Source organism: Neodiprion lecontei, chromosome 3, assembly GCF_021901455.1.
Source record: "Neodiprion lecontei isolate iyNeoLeco1 chromosome 3, iyNeoLeco1.1, whole genome shotgun sequence".
Taxonomy (NCBI): Eukaryota; Metazoa; Arthropoda; class Insecta; order Hymenoptera; family Diprionidae; genus Neodiprion; species Neodiprion lecontei.
In genome coordinates, this window is record NC_060262.1 from 38,799,044 (window position 1) to 38,817,918 (window position 18,875).

General features: G+C 33.7%; 1 protein-coding gene across 12 annotated transcripts in view; it reads right to left on the minus strand.

Moving 5' to 3' along the window:
* The window catches only part of LOC107224179 (multidrug resistance-associated protein 1), a 31,944-nt gene that overhangs the window by 2,847 nt on the left and 10,222 nt on the right, over positions 1-18,875 (minus strand). For 3 of the 12 annotated variants that reach the window (XM_046735616.1, XM_046735617.1, XM_046735618.1), the window contains 20 exons: positions 17,059-17,361; positions 16,492-16,629; positions 16,235-16,348; positions 15,956-16,155; positions 15,771-15,791; positions 15,501-15,686; positions 14,730-15,384; positions 13,340-13,486; positions 12,617-12,701; positions 12,260-12,459; positions 11,505-12,006; positions 11,391-11,399; positions 10,356-10,533; positions 10,055-10,181; positions 9,732-9,939; positions 6,560-6,780; positions 1,850-2,035; positions 580-760; positions 277-385; positions 77-203 (listed from right to left, as the gene is read on the minus strand). In XM_046735616.1, coding sequence (XP_046591572.1) covers positions 77-203; positions 277-385; positions 580-760; positions 1,850-2,035; positions 6,560-6,780; positions 9,732-9,939; positions 10,055-10,181; positions 10,356-10,533; positions 11,391-11,399; positions 11,505-12,006; positions 12,260-12,459; positions 12,617-12,701; positions 13,340-13,486; positions 14,730-15,384; positions 15,501-15,686; positions 15,771-15,791; positions 15,956-16,155; positions 16,235-16,348; positions 16,492-16,629; positions 17,059-17,361 — 3,897 coding nt within the window. Of the gene's footprint in view, positions 1-76; positions 204-276; positions 386-579; positions 761-1,849; positions 2,071-3,463; positions 3,685-5,678; positions 5,900-6,559; positions 6,781-9,731; positions 9,940-10,054; positions 10,182-10,355; positions 10,534-11,390; positions 11,400-11,504; positions 12,007-12,259; positions 12,460-12,616; positions 12,702-13,339; positions 13,487-14,729; positions 15,385-15,500; positions 15,687-15,770; positions 15,792-15,955; positions 16,156-16,234; positions 16,349-16,491; positions 16,630-17,058; positions 17,362-18,875 lie in introns of all 12 variants that reach the window. The other 9 variants (XM_046735620.1, XM_046735619.1, XM_046735623.1 and 6 more) reach the window with 9 other exon arrangements.

Sequence of the window (18,875 nt, forward strand, 5' to 3'; positions counted from 1 at the left end):
ATTGTGCAAATTTAATATTAAATTCAGAATGTTGGTTGCAGCAATTAAAACCAGTATCTACAGGTGCACTACTTACTTGAAGAGCGTAGCTCAATGAGAATCCTACACCACCTGCAGTCAAATCTTCTTTTGGAAGGACGGAAAATAGAGCAGCAAAAAATATGATCAGGTTTCCCACCATTTCCAATCGTATCGCTAACCACCTGTAACACAAATTTCCACAATAAGTTTCCGGTTTTAATAGTAATATTCAATTTCTTCATTAATCTCACTTACCGATTTGCAATAACACTGGGATAATAGCAGACTTGATTAAAGTCTACTCTGCTTTCAGATTCAGCAATGAATCTGTCTTGCAAACCATAGGCTCTGATTGTTGGAGCACCTGTTATTGAATATGTATCACAGAATGAGGATTTGAATAAGTTTATTCAGATCTGGCGATGATTTTTGTATAAAAATTAGCTCAAGATTTGTCTCTATTTGATTTCACTAAATATAAATAATCACATCACAGATAAATAATGCATGTTACTAAGATTTAGATATAGTAGATGTATTTCAGTTGAATTAACATACCTGTAACAGATTCACCAAAATGGGAGTAAATAGGGGATCTAGAAACAGATTCCAACCGTTTCAACTGTCGCGAAGTTGCAACATAGAAACGCTGAACAAAGTAATAAACAACCCCTATTGGTAGGATTACAACTGCAAAAAGTGGTGTGCTGTAACAAATTGCTACAACAGTGCCAACTGCCTGTAAAGAATTTTATTTTGTTAGCGTATCAGATTTTTCAAGTTATAGTGGCAAATTAATGGAAATCAAACATTTGATAATTGAATTTAGACTTCTATCTGGTTTAGTATACATTAATTGAAGTATATAATTTCAATGGAATAAACGTATGTACATATAACGAAAACATGTAGCAATTAACTAGATCAAAATGAGTAATTCAAATGACCTGGGATCAAAAGGCCTAGAATTAAAATTCAAGAAACCTTTCAATGTATTTGACTGTAAAAAATTTCTAATTTTGTTGCAAATTGTAACAAATTTCGAACTTATTGTTCACAGTAAGCCATGCTATTTCTAAATATTAGTTCCACAGAATAGTTATGCTTTATAGCAATATATATATATATATAGAACAAAGCTTATAACGTAAATGGCCCACCAACTGGCACGAAGCACTGAATCCAAAGTGAATTTCAAGCAGAAACAAACACCGCAAAGAAATAAAAATCTTTGGTTATAACAAGATTTTCAATTAATGGTAACTGTCTTCGGACACAACTATACAAATAAGATTTATAACACGAAAAAACAACACAGAAATTACAATTTGAAAAAGCTTCAATCTTGAGACAAAATTTATCTTTTTTGATAGATTATCAAACGCTCCTACATACTTTTTATTGACACTACGTCAGGTGGTCAAAGTGGCAATTTGAACATACACAGAAAGCACACACAGAAAAGAAAGAATTGAAAGTATCTACTGAATAATCAAGATTGCTAAAACAAACGGAAAGTTGCATACACAGCGAAAGTAATGAATAATATTGCTTCCAGTTTTATCATTACTTCTTGTAAATAAATACACAGTGTAATGCATTTGCAATTAAGGTTCAACTACATTACAACAATAATGAAAAATAACTGATGAGTTTTATGTAATTGAAGTCCACCGCACGAGTCTGAAGAAAAGAGCAAATCTTCAACGGTCTTGAAAGAACTACAGAAAGTAATAAGAACGAATGCACAGAAGTGGGAATGTCCGGGATTGTCTGGAAAATACGTTCTAATGAACCATCGGCTTTCTCCTGCCTGTACAAGAATTACCTCAAATAGGCAATAGATGCTATCTGAAATTTGTTGGGGGAGTGAAGTATCCAGTACATCCACGTCTTTAGCAAACCTGGAGATAATGCGACCAGTTGGGGTCGTGTCAAAGAAGGTCAATGGAGCACGCATCACTCCGCGCAGCATCACTAGGTGCATCCGACGAGCAGCCAACCAACAACCCAGCTGCGGAGCCAAATCATACAAAAAGCTCGCCAACGCTATAACATCAGACACGGTTAACTATCATTGTAACCGAGCTGGCCAGGACATTAGGTGTCGGGTATTTAGTAGATTGATATGTCTCAGTGATATACTGACAAACAAAAAGTACCACCTTGATCAAAGCTGTATGAAATTATCAACATAGTTAAGCAAATGCTGAATTTTATATGTCAACAGTCGTTTAGCAAATTTCAGTTACGGCAAAGTAGCTATATTTAACACTGTGAATATACTCTGCTGAATGTGTAATCGAAAAAGCAATCTAGCTGAAACAATGAATAAACATATTTCGCTTTCTTATTTTCTACCACATTTCACATTTCACATTGCTTGATGATGATGTGTGTCAGGTAGTATTGGTTTTAATATGATATATTAGTATGAACAGTTACACGGAAACGAAGTACGCTATCTATTCAGTCAACGGATAGATTCACACTCTTTTACCAAGTGTTACAAGTTGAAAACATCCAAAACTTGTTTCAATCATTGTGTTTAATGATTATCCATTCACAACTCGAAAATGTGTACTTCGGACGAACTTAAAACACAATCCAATGAAGGACAGAAATTAAAAAATTCAAAGACATAGAATTAATGAATGGAAGAGCAGGAAGTGATTTCTAATTTTTATAACTGAACTACATATAATTGAAATAGAAGCACGTTAAATGAATTTTCAAGTAATTCAATCTTTTCAACGAAACTCTTGATAGATTCAAACTGTTGAACGACAATGAGAGCGAAATATAATAAATAAATATCAAACCAAAGGATGAATAGATGTAAAAATCATGTAAAGTTCCAGTAGAACAATCGAAAAAGGTCGCAGTTTCAAACTGCCGAATGATTCACGGGTATTGCATTTATTACAAGCTTTCTCGATATTCAGAGCATACCTTTACGTTCGTCCTAGCTCATCTTGTGTGAAGTTTGCTGTGATATACCCAAGAAATAATAGTGCATTACAGTCACGATATAGTGAAAATAAGATGCAAGCATCGCCGTGCATAAGCTATATATTACAGTAAAAGCATTTGTATAATTGTGTCCTTGATGCAGCGCAGAAAAATCAATATTAAAATGAAAGAAATATCTTAATCAGTAATGTCATTGGTATCCTATCAACGTATATGCCACATTTTTCACAGAAAATTCATTCACCAGACACAAAAAAGATAGGTACTTGAAAGTCATCGTTTAAATAGGTACCGTTTTGGAAATAACTCAATGTAAATATTTCATTCCAGAATAAGTTCACCATTAGTTTAGCCTGTAGCGTTGGATTCCATTAATTTTTGACAGTAGTGACGTAAATTTCGTGATATAATATAAGTATGTAGGCATGATTATAGAAAACCGATGGCCAGCGGACGAGCATGAGCTTACCCTAAACAGAGATGACAGACACTGTGATAGTGATGGGGGTATTTTGTTGTCCATAACGTCTACATCTGCACTGAAGCGGCTTAGAATACGACCAATTGGTACCGTGTCAAATAGATACATCGGGCCACACAATACATTGTGTAAAGCCGTACGATGCATGGCGGTTGCCGATCGCAGTGCACCAAGGTACAATGCCATGATTCCCAAAATTACACCAAAGGCTGTAACACAATACTAATCCCTGATATTCTATTTCACATAAGATACTCTTTAGAATAAAGTTTTTTTTTTTTTCTACTAAAGATACAACTTGTCCTGAACGATGGTTTGTGTAGATTGGAAATTATTATCAAATCCATCACTTGGCACTTAGTATCAGAGCAGGGTACTGCCTAAATAACTTAAAAAAAAAAAGAGAAAAAAATAATTTTATATACAATAAGATGGAGAGCGTGTTGTGTGAAAATCTTACAGATTACTACAGGCAACAAGCGACTGTGAAGTAACTAAACAATAAGTCAATGTACGATAACATCAGGGTATTACTGACGTAAAAATCACTGCGAGGAAAAAGCTAGTTTTGTAGGGGTGACTCACCTATACGAATGTATGCTACAATTTCACAAGGGTCACGTTCAATCCAACTATGCAATTAAGTATATGACTTTTGAAGTAATATAATATATTGAGACAAGAATATTCAGCATAAGAGCCTCTGAAAATAATTAAATTTTAACAAATGACACCTCATTCAGTTTCATTTCACTACTACGGCTTTGTATTTAAACCGAAAATCTTCTGTTCTGCAGCAGAATCTTTTCACTTGAAGAAATCTTTATTTTCATAAAAGTTTCGAAAAAGTCGCTGCAGTTTAACAGAACTATTCGGCATCTGTGTTTAATTTTGATTATTTATAGATGATTCTGTTACTCATACTTTCATAAAATTGCATTTTAAAATAGAGTATTTATTTCCTAACAATATCCAGTCAATCTAGATCACTCACACAACAGTCAAGCTAAGTCTTAGTGCCTGGTATAACTGGCACGATATTTATTGGAGAAATTATACAATTTAAACTCTCACAAATGAAAAGTGTAATAGTTCAAAATGTAAGGGATGATTCAGGATTTTTGTGCAAACATAATACTGGCAAGTTTCAAGCATTTTTGTGCTTACATTCACGATTTTGCAGTGGGGTAAATGTGGTAGATTTTCAGTCTCCCAAAGATATATGAATAATTCGGCTTCGGCACTTGCGTTTCTATGACTCACATTGATCGTTTTTACAAGGCTTTTTCAAGCAACAGTGTCATCAATAAAAGAATTTATACTCCTTTGACGGCAAAGTTATGTAATACCTATGCTGTGATGATTAAAATCATGGACAATTATTAATATATTAAAGTATGAACAAATTTTCAATAAAATTTATGCATATGAATCTTAAAGAGTGACCTTGACCAGATAAGTTTCGACCATATTTTCCTTGAATCACCCTCAAAACCTACATTTTACTATATGCTCAACAACCAAGTGAAATATTAATTTTTCTTACCAGACTGAGTTTAGCAAAATTATCTTTCGATAATTTTCTGTGATTACATATGAATTGCCGAGGGCGAGCAGTGAACAATAAAATGAAAATATAGATCATCGTTTGAATTGTATCAAATAACTATCGAAATTTAATACTGATATGACGACTGAACATATAAAGTTTGAATTGTGAAGTGCTCTGATCTAAAAGGAGATATTATCAACTTTGTATCAAGTGATCTCGTATAATGTCAGATTAATAAGTTGCACAGATAACTATTAATGCAGAACATGGGACGATGAAGACACGACACTACAGAGATACATTTATTTGCAGACGCATGTACGGATAACAGACACGACAGCGAACTTTTGAATCTCCTTCTCAAAACAGAATGCGGTTTCAATTGAAATAGGACTACACGTACTACAGCTTTTACATGGTCGATCGAAAAAGCTTATATTCAAGTAAAATGTGTAACTGCAAAATAGACATACGAATAAAGTTTGGAAGCGGAACAATAATTTGGAAAAGTTATAAGCAATAATGCCTACCAATAGACAAGACTGGGAAACAAAAGGTCGCAAGACTTTGTGTTTCATACACGTACAATGAGAAACAAAACCTGCAACAATTTCATTTAAGTCCCTACCACCAAAAATACTCGTATCATACCGAAAAGAACGTCTGAATCCAACTTCGGAAATTGTTTGGCAAGGTGTTGTCAATGATATCCACATCCTTGCCAAACCGATTCAAGATTCGACCCATTGGAGTTTGATCAAAGAAGGAAAGTGGAGACTTCATAGAATTGCTCAACATAACTTCGTGAAGTGTAATAGACGCTATTATGGAGCCAAGAGCCAGGGAGAACGAGGCAGCAAGTGTGAATATTGCTAAAAGAATTTTTAGTATATAAGGTTATAGAATTGTTATTTTATTTGTATTCGTACAAATAATATGTAACGGAGAATGAGCGGGTAAGTGTCGGGTTAGTTTTAAAAAGCTATTCACAGACAGAGTCTCTGCAATGAATCATGCAACTTCTATTAGAGCGGATAGCGGTACTAAGATGCATTCCTTTTTTACCGTACTGTAAAATTTGTGCGTTTGTTTATGGTTTAGTATTTAAAGAATCAAAGTACGTCGTTTCACTGTCTAATATTTCTGCTTCTACTTCGTATTCGAAAGTAAAATAACAATCTGTCTAGTCCCCTAAATCTTGCACCGTTGGATAATTGATCGCTGGTATTGTGACTGATAAAACTGTAAATTCTGTCAAATACATAACGCCATGCTGGTCATTTGAGAGATACTGTGCAAATTAAAGCATATTATGTGTTCATGCTGTCTGACGTATGAATATGCAAACAAGTTATATTGTAATATTGTGAAAATCACATTTATTTGGTGATCTATGTTAGTTACAGAAAGTAACATAGCTATTGGTGGACCGTTCACATAAAATGATTTGAATATTAGTTTTTTTTGACAGTAAAAATAATTTTCTACTTCTTTTTTTTTGTTAGGTGAGATTCGTTGAAAATCTCACGTACCGATGTAAGACATAGTAACCAGCCTCTAATGGTTGGCGGTAAAACATTGTCTACAGTATCAATGTCTTTCCCAAAACGATTTATTATCCTGCCAGATGGTGTAATATCAAAGAATCCAACGGGAGATCGTAGTACACCAAATAGCAATTCCACGTGAAGTAGCTTGCTACTCCGAATGCAGCCAACAGCCATCGTAAGTTGTGAGAGTAGTACAAATGACGCTGAAATTTGGTTCAACGATATATACATCATTCTAAGTACATTTATGCACAATTCTATATACATATTCTACAGTATTCTTTTCCAGGCTACATACTGAAAGACGATGAATGATAAAGTGCTACAAAATTTATAATAATAATATTAACAATAAACTATTACTTTACTTTATAAAGTAAGTAAAGTATTATCAGCAATATAAACCCCCAGGTTTTACCAAGACTATTGTCTGTATATTAACTTCATCTTTAGTTTGTTTGGAAAAAGAAAAAAAAAAAAAAAACATTCAGCTGCCACTGTCTAACATAGTTCCTTTTCAATGGTGATCAATCAATCAATATAGGAGTTGATAAATTATTGGATACGATTCACACCTACCCTACAACTTTTTAAAACATCATGATAATTTGAATAATGATGTTTAAATGAGGACGAAAGATACGAATTAGTCACCAAAAATTAGTCCTCTTCGCAGCACTTTAACGTTAAAAAACTGATTTGAAGAAAGGAATGTTTAATTAAGTAAACTTGTTTAATTTGTGACAAACAGTTTGTCAATATCTTCCGAAATGATCAGTTATTGCATGGAAACATTCAATCATAGGCTGTCCGATTATGGTTAGAATAATTCACTTGGTAGCAAAATAAACATTTGTGAAATTCATTTGACTTTCGAAATAATTGCCTATCATTGCAAACAGTTTGATCGTGCTATTGGAAATATGAACTGAACCGATAGTGGTGTGAGAAAGAATTGATTTAATTGTGCTACATTTTATGAGGCTAAATCTTCACACGCCGTATCCAAAGATCAAAAGATATTTGACGTGTTAGACTTATGTAAGGAAGAATACAATTTCAGGAAATTGCAGGTTGAACACAATTTATGGTACTGAAACAATTTCTACTGAAGTTTCGGAATTAGATTTTGTACGATGAAGAACCATTCGTAAAATATCAACTTAAGCTGGACATGATACTTAGAATACTCGACATATTTATGATTCCACACTATTGTATTCAACCATACACTTTGCATAATCCCTTTTAATTGTTTTTCATATACATTATATATGATTGTTTGAGATTAATATTGTATATGATTATTCATGAAGATGATAGGAATGAAACTGAATGTATTTTCGTTTAATGCTTAATAGTTATCGTTAACTAATGAAAGGTATTAAAATTTGCTTTCTAAAATATTACCTCCAAAGCTTTGTAGTAATTTAACAGTGTGAGGCGGGTGCAAGGTAAGAGCAATGTGCAAACTAGAGAACCATGTCGTTACATTAGTTTCTAAGCTTCGTTCGATTCACGCATTTTTGGAAAGACAATATAATCTTTACTAAAAAATTAACACTGTAACAAAACATCAACAAATTTTGGAACTCAGAGAAGTTAAATTAATTGTTAAAGAACGCAAAATATTCCAGTTAGAAAATTAGTGGTGTATTTTTCTGACTAAAAAATTATTGGGCTCGGTTTGTTCAAAACTAATACATTAGAATAATATGAATAAAAATCGTATTTCATGCCATCAAACACCAAAATTGAAACAGATATGATTAAAGTTGGGACAAAAATATACTATTTATTCACAATAAAATCAAGAAAATATAGTACATTATCCAACAAGGGAATAATCGAGTTTTATTCCTCTGTTGCACACAGGACTTTATTCCCGACTCAACTCTGGTCGCATTATTCATTTGAGAGTCTTTTATGTGTAAGTGTGATCATTTTATTAGTCTGAAAACTAGAATATTATTGAAAATTTATAATAATACATTAAGAAATAGTTCCAATTTGAAACAAAAATTAGAAAATCAGAAAAACTGAATGAAAAACTTACTTGCCAGGAATATTAAACCATGAAAAGTGCTACATTTTTCCCTCAGATGAACGAAAAAAATAAAGAGGGAATAATATGCAACTTTTGTCCCGTTTTTCAGGACAAAAAAATTAACATTGTGGTTGAGTCGGCAATGAAAGTTTAATCATCATTCCAATTAAAAAATTCCGATGTGTTGAACGAATATGATTGAAATAAGAAATACTTGACAACGTTAAGTTCGATAAGCAGCTAACTGGACACAGCAAACGACACGTGATCTGTTTTCAAAAAGGTATAAAATACGATCATGCAATGATTAGAGTAAATTAAAAGAGCTTTGAATAATATACAATACCACATTTTCTCTTGTAAAATTATTTCAGTTTTTCAAGGTTAGGCACAGAAAACTATCGGATATAGGACGATAACATTCTCACCCAAAATAACTTTCAAACTCTAACAAGAATATTTTGAATAATATTAGAGATGATAGAATGAAACTTCTCCATTTGCCACTAGATATCATTAATAATCTTTTCAATGTACACTTCATCAGTAGTTCAACTGACGAAGATACGTATAGTATCACAAGCACTTGTCCATATATACATAACTCTGAGTGGTAATTCGCATATTCTTACATAATAGAGTAAGACAGTCGCATTGATCCAAAATACCATCATGTTAACGGTTAATTCAGGAATATTTGTATGCATGTAGCGAAATAATAACAGCAGTGAATAGAAAAAAAAATATATACGTCCTAGTGTGAGAACAATCGCTCAAGCTATTCAATAATTCCGTTATTTAACGCAAAAACATCGCTATCAGCATTAAAATCAGGATATAGATATTGGGGAAAACAAAAATTGTAATGAATTTTATGATAGTTAGAAAAGGTGAGTAATGATCCTGAAAAATTGTGAATTTAATTAGTTTGAATGATATGCAGTTTGTGATCAAATGTTAAATGACTTCTGTAACGTATGTGGCAATAATCTGGTTGCAGCGGAGCTGCAATCCTAACACGTCGATCAGGCCTGTGTGTATGTGCATGTAAATTTCATTACAATATACTTATTGATAACGTAATTTTCCAAGTTTCGATATGCTTACCTTGCCCAAGACCAAGTCCTCCATACACTCCGAGGTACATGTCTCTCTTTGAAGTGTCTGAAACTGTCGTGTTATCATCTGACCATTTACTGAGCCATGCATTGGAGCCAATACTGAATATTTGGAACACAGCATTCATTACAATCGTGGAAACGGTTAAAAACCAGCCTATAGAGCGAAGATAGTGAGAATACACTTTCCATTTGACCTGCAATAGGAAATACCAGAACAAGCATGAGACATGTTTAATTTGCAATAAGTCTTACATCCGAATAATTTATTCTTCCCTGTAAACAATGGGGCTGCGATTTGATGCTACTTACGCTTCCGGTTTCAGTTTTTTCAACCTCGATAAGTTTTTCTCCAACCTTAACTGGTAATGCATCTTTTTCCTTGACACTATTTCTATGAAGCAAACTAACAGAGTTGTGACTATCTATTGAATATTGTCTGTAACAAATTAACATGGAATTCAAATATGGGACAGTTGACTGCGCTAGGATTCTTGTCTGCCTTATAATTTTTCAATCATCTGTCACAAAAGCGTTTATCGCAACATACAGTTAAGATTATGAACTTTAAGTCAATGATCTCAAGTTAAATTCACGTAAAACGTACTCGTACCTTTTAAGTGAACCGTTAAGTGATCGTTTTTCATTCACAGATCCAGAATCACTGTGACTTTCAGATACCCTGGATCTAGCTCTTGATAACTTTTGCTGCAAATCATCCGTGCCAATCGTTGATTCAAGCTGTTGTTTTAGTTCATCAAGGTCTGCTTCTGATACTGCATCAGCCTCCACTGATTCATATTATAAAATGGATAAGTTGGAAAAAAGAGTATATTTGTGTTTATACTAGGTGAACAACTAATTATTATTTACAAACAGCCATGTAACAAATGAAAATATAAATATGATATTTTGAAGCAGGCCTTTCGCACTCACGGCACAGGTTAACTTGCAGTGGAGAGTGCGAGATACGCAGGGAATCCCCGGTGAAAATACAACTTTTGAGCCACGCGCACACTGCTATCGCCAACACGTGCGCAAGTTTTCTTTCGCACCATTTAACCGCTACGCTTAGCTCATGTAAAAGTTGTGTGTGTGCTGGCGTTAGCGATGCGCACATGGCTTGGAGATTGCCCTTTCACCAGATGTTCCACATAACGTGAGGTGTTAGGTGGCTCGAAAAGTTTACCACAAGATATCCTCAGTGTATTTTTAAGGCCATGCATATTGTATAATTAATTGGTGTTGAGAAAGAATCAAGTTTAACAATTATCAATCAAGTTATAAAAATGCGATAATAATCATTCGAATATCTGGTTATTTACATTATTGAACCAATGTGAATATCAACGAATCAGCAAAATCATTGGTACAATGCAACAGACATTATATATTTGCATCCTGAGATTGGTTGTTGGTGACGATCTGTTATAATTTATAAAACGATTCAAAAGCCATACAAAAATAAGTAAGTAGAGTTCAACATTCTCAATATTTAAAAATAAAATCTCAATCCCTATATATGTATAGATTTTCATTGCTATAGGTTTAAGCAGAAAATAGTAATTTTTGAAGCTCCTAGGGTTAGATACTGAAATGACAAAATGAAGTAAGAATAAGAGTTGTCACCATCTTATTTTTGACTTACAATTTCCGACTTGGCCCCATGAAAAATAGAACCATTCAATATCAGTATACGAGAGTAATATTTTGTTGTCAGAAAAAACTGAATTTTTTAATTCATGAATATATTAATGTATACCTTCTTGCAGATGTTGTACCAGAAACTCAGCAAAGGCACCCTTCTTTTCCAACAATTGCTTGTACGTGCCACGTTCAGTTACTTCGCCATTTTTAATAACAATAATGTCATCCACTTCTGGCAAATAAGTAATTCCGTGTGTAACTAAGACTCTTGTCTTTTTCTTTAGCATTCCACTAGGGCCAATGACATTATCAAAAATATGTTTGCCAACGTGAGAATCCACCGCACTTAAAGGATCATCCATGAAATATATGTCTGCGTTACTGTAAACAGCTCTAGCCAAAGATACTCTTTGTTTTTGCCCACCAGACAAGTTGATACCTTTTTCACCAATTTCGGTCTTATCTCCCGCTGGCAACATTTCAAGGTCTGGTTTTAGAGCGCATGCTTCAATGACACGGTTGTAAAGACTTTTATCGAGAGATTTGCCAAATAGAATGTTGTCTTGCAATGTTGCATTTTGAATCCAGGCTTGCTGTGACACGTAGGCGATCGAACCCTATTTGATGATTAAATGGAATTTAAAATAAGTATTTCTATAACCATACACAGTTTTGATCCAGCGGTATGGGACTTTCATATTACAAGCAAAATATATTGTAGCGGACTGGGCGTTACAGAATAGACTTTGATGAGAATAAAATGCAGTACAAATTGTCACGTCAGGATCCTCCAAAACTGTATACAATGTCCAGAATTACGAATAAGATTTTGCATTCATACGTTATAATTTTGTCTTTCGACTGCCTTACCTTCGTATTCACTCTGCCACCCAACCGATCCATTTCACCAAGCAGTGCTGATACCAGAGAGCTTTTTCCTGAACCTACCGAGCCGACAAAAGCTACAAGGTGTCCTTGCTGAACATGCAAATTAATATTTCGCAGCGTTGGCTTATCAGATTCATCAACACACCATGTGAAAGTTCCATTTTCAATAACCAAGGGATGCACTGAAAGTTATTATAAAATCATTTCATTATCGACTATTTGACAGAAGATTAATAACAAAACTAATTTCTTCCAAATATTCTATGTTTATGCATTGCTAATCTCTACTATTAAATAGTACAAGTTATTTTCGGTAATTGCTGTTAGAATCTAACTCACGTTCAGATGGGTCATGTTGCACATTGTTGGGATCCAATTCTTCTGAATTCATGAATTTGTTAATACGCTTCACAGATACTGATGTCTAAGTAAACCAAATATTTCATTATAGGCGATGCTCATATCCCAGGGACATTCAATAGAAATCAAATCATACGACAAGTTCTCAGGGGAGTAAATGAATATTATATAGACTTATTTTCATAAGCAAGACACGAAATTTGTAATATCATTTCAACTGAATACTTGTCGTTTATTGAAAAGTGATATCTTTTTAGACTCAATACTTTCATTCATTATTAGTTATGACAATATGTTGCATCTATAGCCTTAGAATATTTCAGAAGATAGAAGTGTATTACAGAGATGAAAACCTCTACATTGTTATTTATTTATAAATTATATGATTGATAAAGTAATATTAATACATTTTATATTGTGAACTACGCGCAATGGTTTAGTGCACATTCCAAATTTGAAGTGAAAGTATGAATCTAGATACCTCGGCTAGTTTAGCGTTCATCAATATAAGTTTGAAGCATCTCAGGATGAAACAGATCGAATGCTATGAAAGACTGTGGATAGTTTTAGCTTCATTTCAAAGAACAATAAGGTAAATACTGAAAGTTTTAATTGAGCTACTTGAATCGCAGTTGTCATCAAAGAGATATTGTATGTATTCCATGAAAATTCATGTGTGGTATTGTTCACGATATAACTTACTTGGACCATATTGCTGATCATCATGGGTAACATGGAGAGCGGAAATCTCAGGATATTGAATAAACTGAGAGAAACAAAGGCCTTCGTACTGTCCAAAACGTTTTCTTCATTGGAAAGTACAAATGTGGCGAACGATACCAGAGAGACCTAGATGAATTACATCATGCAGCATAGAATAAAGAAATTACTGTGCTAATAGTATGAAGATAGAAGGAGTGTAGTACTTGGAAATTCATCCAGTTACATAAAGCCTTTGGGGTGTTTGCACCTACATCAATAAGATTTTATCAAGCTGTCATGAATTTTAATTAAAAAGAAGCTTATACAGGTTGGTCATAAAAGCAAAGGTTCGAAAGTCCCAAGTATTATTGTTCATTTTCAAGCCAAATTAAAAGTATTCATCGATAAAGTTGGATACTTTAAATTGTCCAGCAGTCGCGATACTTAAATAATTTAATCCAGGCATGTTTTACATTATCAGGACTGCTTTTATTATTGATGATCCAAAGTCTAAGCACAGAATATCAATGAGAAGAAGGTTTTTTTCTTTAAATTTGCAACATGTAAATTCGTTGATACTTCAACATTTGAGGGTATTCTAATTTCCAAAAAAATTGATGTAAGATTGAAGGATCGATGTAATTGGAGATTGGTGATCAGTAGGAAAGAAAGAAATCAAAGCACTAATAGCAGACATCCAGCATCTTGAACATTGTATCTTGTGTCTGGTATCACCTGCACACTGAAAATGATGAGCTGCGGGAACATAACCATCGGCGTTTGGATGATGTTAAACAGAGTGAGCGATACAAAAACCAACGTAGCATCCAGAGTATGTGTTTCATCGATGAGTACGTACGTAGCTAAGGATGTGAGGCATACCTATACACACTTCAATTTTTGAATATCTCGTAAATACCATTTTGTCGGTATGAAGAGACGGAAATTAAATTTTTGAACTATGGATCACATATTTTACGAATGCAATTAAAATTCATGTGAAGTTAAGAAAATTATCCCAAATTCAGCAACAGTATCACCCATCCTCAAAGTGGAATAAATGTGAGATGAATCACTATTTTGGATGCTTACTGTAAGGATGCCTTTTGGATCCATCACTACTAAAATTTTTCATAATTATCACTTCGCGAAATGATGGTGTTCAGTGCCTTGATTGCTCATTGTATTTCCTAAAGATCATTGTGTATTGCAAAATGACCAATATCGGGTAAAACAAAAAGATTTCATAAATTAGAAAGTATTTAATATAATCTTGGGGTATTATTTGTGGCGTAAAATCAATCACAATTGTTATTAAGGTTTCACAGTAATGAAAACTGAATTTAACATGAAGTAGGTATGTCAAGGGCGAAATATATAACTGACTTACCAAAAAAGGGGCGCAGGACCAGATGAAGCTTGTACCGGCATTGAGGTAAGCAGCTTCCTTCAAAACCTGTATCTCTTTGTTCCTAATCTTCAATATTTGCTGTTCAAAAGATGGTTCCCAGGCATATAGCTTTAGAACTTTAATGCCATTCAATACCTCGTTCATTAATTTAACTCTTTCATCTTTGCACTTCATTTGCCTGATTTGTAGCGTTTTTACTTTATTAGCAATCAGTGCATTGACTGGGATTAAGATAATCATAACAGCAAGACCAGCCAGCACGGATGCTCCAAGGGTATCCCATAAGAAATACAAAGCGAGCATAATCTGCAATGGTGCTGACCAAATCATGTTTATGTACGCAGTTAGGTCCATGAATCTTTGAGCATCGACGGACATTAGATTTACGATTTCACCAACAGTTGACTCTTTACGCGCAGCATTTGACATTCTCAAAGCTTTACGATAAATAGCTGCAATCAGTGCTGTGCGAATCCGTAACCCAACTAAAAACATTCGATTGAAGTATTGAGACAAGACCAGTGTTTGAATAGTTGCCGTTAAGAAAAGTAGGACAGCATAAAAGTATCCCTTCCACAAAGGTTCGCCAAAATTGCCACTAGAGTCCTTGGTTTCAACAAAAGCAATGAGAAATCTAGAAAAGAAGATTGAAGTTTTTATATGAAATGCCGCAGCATTGATTACACAGAAAAATGAACAGTGTGAGTGTAAAGCAGTGACATATTTTTTGATATTCAAGTTTATATATACTTCAATATTTGTGGACTGGCGAATGTTAAAATATCCTGAGACAGTTTCAGTAGTGAGCCAAATAAAAATGTTGGTCCGAACGCCTTGCAGAGAGCTGGCAAGATCGAGGCTATTTTTTTTCGTCTGGCACTATTGAAGTCTACTTGACCTGAGGATTTTCTGAATGATGCCTTCGTACCTTGTGCACTGTAAAAAGTAGACTGGTCAATTACATATTACAAAACATCTATGGATTGTAAGACAGCGAGTTCTCAATATTATTATCCTTACCCAAAATATGTCCAAAACAGCCTTGATAGCAATAATATAAACAATACAATATATTCGAAAAATTACACGTGAAAAATAATCAAATATGAAGATATTGTATTATATTAAGTATAACATATAAATTCCCTGCGCCTGATGATGAAGAAGAAATGGACGGAATTTCAAAACCTTAGAAATACACGTACTTATCCGTTTTTCTTAAAGTTTCCATCCAATATTTATCAAACTTTGGTACAATTTCTGCAGCTGTATCTTCAGGATTCATTGCCCAGAGATCATCTGTTTCAAGAGGTTTTTTAAAACCTTTCCATGCCATAGGATCAAACCAAGTGAACAGGATTTTCGATGGAAACGATGAATTTGTTTCGGGACATGGTCGTTCCACCTAGAAATAATTAATGTCAGATAACTCTTGTTTGGTACTTTCATGTTTTACGTAGAGGTAGATTACGTCATACACTCACCGGTGGATATTCAGAAAACCTTGGTTCGCCATCAACGAAAAAGTGTAGCAAGAACAGGACCAGAACCACTGGATAATAGATCATGTAAGAGACATATGAGTATGTTACCTCGGTCTGAAAAATTTTAATTCATTCATGCTGGGGTGCATTTTCATATCCTCGGCACATGCTGTATACAACGAATATTTTCAAACAAAAAAGAAAATATGAAAAACTCTAAAGTTTGAATTAGAATTATTACTTATGACAGAACTTACCGATTGATTATGTCCACGTATTATACTTCTGTACTGGACGGCCCCGCACGAAGCAAGTAAGAACCAGAACAGGAAAAGTAATCCAGATGTCCGCATTCCATATTTCCTATTGTATAAAAGTAGCACTAACGCCATAGCCTGGTGCATAGAAATCGAATATAAATGGTAGAATAAAGGTTAAAAATATGACATGCTATTTTAGGGTCTTTCTTTCAAAAATAAGGGGTAACATACATAAAGTCATTTTTTGTAATACACTTTGCCGATAAACAGTACAGACTACTGCAAAGTTATGCTTTTAGTTTTAGAAGATGTATATAATGTTCAAGGACATGCTCGATCAAAATGTATGTCATACGATTTTTATATTTATCATTGTCAGCTGCAAGTAATATTTCAGCATTGAAATTCCAAACCTTGTTATAAAGTACGAGTGATTTCACACAGAATGTAATTTCATTCTCCCATATCCATTATTTATATATTCATATACGTCCCAGTTATTACCAATCTACCATTAGAACGATAGTGATACGCGTTTGTTTTATTATAAACAAAGATACTTACAAAACTGATGAGCTTGATAAGCGGGGTGCAATAATCCACGCTGTAAACTGTTTCACCATTGGCCTGAGAATAGATTGCATAGCCAAGATCAGCTATCGAAAGTATGACTAACAGAGAAGTTAGTAATAGTTTAGATATAAGTATCCATGTAAACGGTATGTTCCTTCTTTTGCTACTTAAGATGTAGTAAGTTTCCATTGAACAAAATGTCCAGAGAAATACACAAGGCGTCCATACTAATACTGTTTTTTGAAAGCATTCTGTGAGATCTGGATTGTCTGTATACCACGTCACGTTTAGATCCTGAAATAAATATTACGCATTATTGTATTTGTCTCACATTTTGAATTGAATGAATTGAAGAAAGAATAAATTAACAAAACATTGCTCAAATGAGCCAAGAGATTCCCATGCATGGGTAGCATAAAAAATGAAGGCTTATTCATATGCTACCAGATCAAATTTGTAAGAGTACACGAAGCCACAATTTTCAAAATTAGTTTATGGTAGATACAGGCAGTGTAACAAACTAGTAGAGTTAAACAAGAGAAAGAATGTAAGAAATACATAAAGAGACATTTCAGGGCGAATGATGTACAAAGTACATGTCATTCCTGTATAACTTATAGATCAAAAAGTGGAGTGTAGTGGGTTTGAGAGCATAAAATTTCAAGTGATCCATACGTCGTGATAATTTCTTTCACTATCGGAGTTAGACTGCAGGTAATAAAACATTTGGAAACTGTTGGAGTGTCAGAGAGAAAACTAGAGACTGCAAATTATTGAAACACTAAATTAGTAATATCAGCATTATGAAACATTGTAAATAAGAATACTAGTTTTGCAATTTAAAAAACATGAAAACGTAGTGCTTGATCATGATCTACTGAATTTGAGACAGTTCTAACGTTACCCTGCAAAATAACAATATTTCCTAAACATGCATCGTTACAATACCATTACTAATTTCAGCTTCATGAATTGTTAAATTTGAAAAGGTACGAAAAAAAAAATGAAATAAAATAAAAGAAAACCGGTAAGCACTACACTGTGGATGGATGTGTAGAGATAGATGTGAAGAAGCAAAAAAATAAATAAAAGAAATGACTAAAATAGTAAAATTTAAATAGATATTAGACTGGGCCAAAAAAAACGAAGAATTTTTTTTTTTAGTGGTACTGTAAAAACATTGTTCATGACGACAAATAAAAATTATCCTGAAAGTTTGAGCCTTTAATATTAATATTAAGGGGTGTATCGTTACAGCTATTGATTTTTTAACAGTTACCGCATTTTTTTACCCAAAATCCGTCAATTATCAATCTGAAAAATTTTATCAATCCATACTTTTGAAGGAAATTAAATTTCCTACAAAAAAGCTCTCTTACTAAATTGACGTAGATCGACCCGTTTCCTTGTAATCGTACCTTAAACATTGATTTGTTTTTTCAAATTTTTCTTTGAATTTTTGATTTTTGTAACTACCAGAAAAATCAATATTTTCATAGATCGAACCATTATTTTTGTGGGAAATTTGATGCTCTACAAAAAAGGTCTCTTAACATTTTTCATGAAATTCACTCCTTTAAAAGTTATTCGACATTGAATCCCAATCAATGGAAAGCGTTAAGAAGCAATCTGTGCGATCTTCGGTCAAAAAAAACTATAGTTTCGGAGTTTCAGCAGATCGCGATGCTTTATGAACCAAGGCCTTCAAATGAAGTCGTAATATACAATAAATGTAACAAGTAACAGATTATATCGGCCGTTTAACGAATCTAGTTTTGCTCTTCCTATTTTGAAACACCATGCGGTAT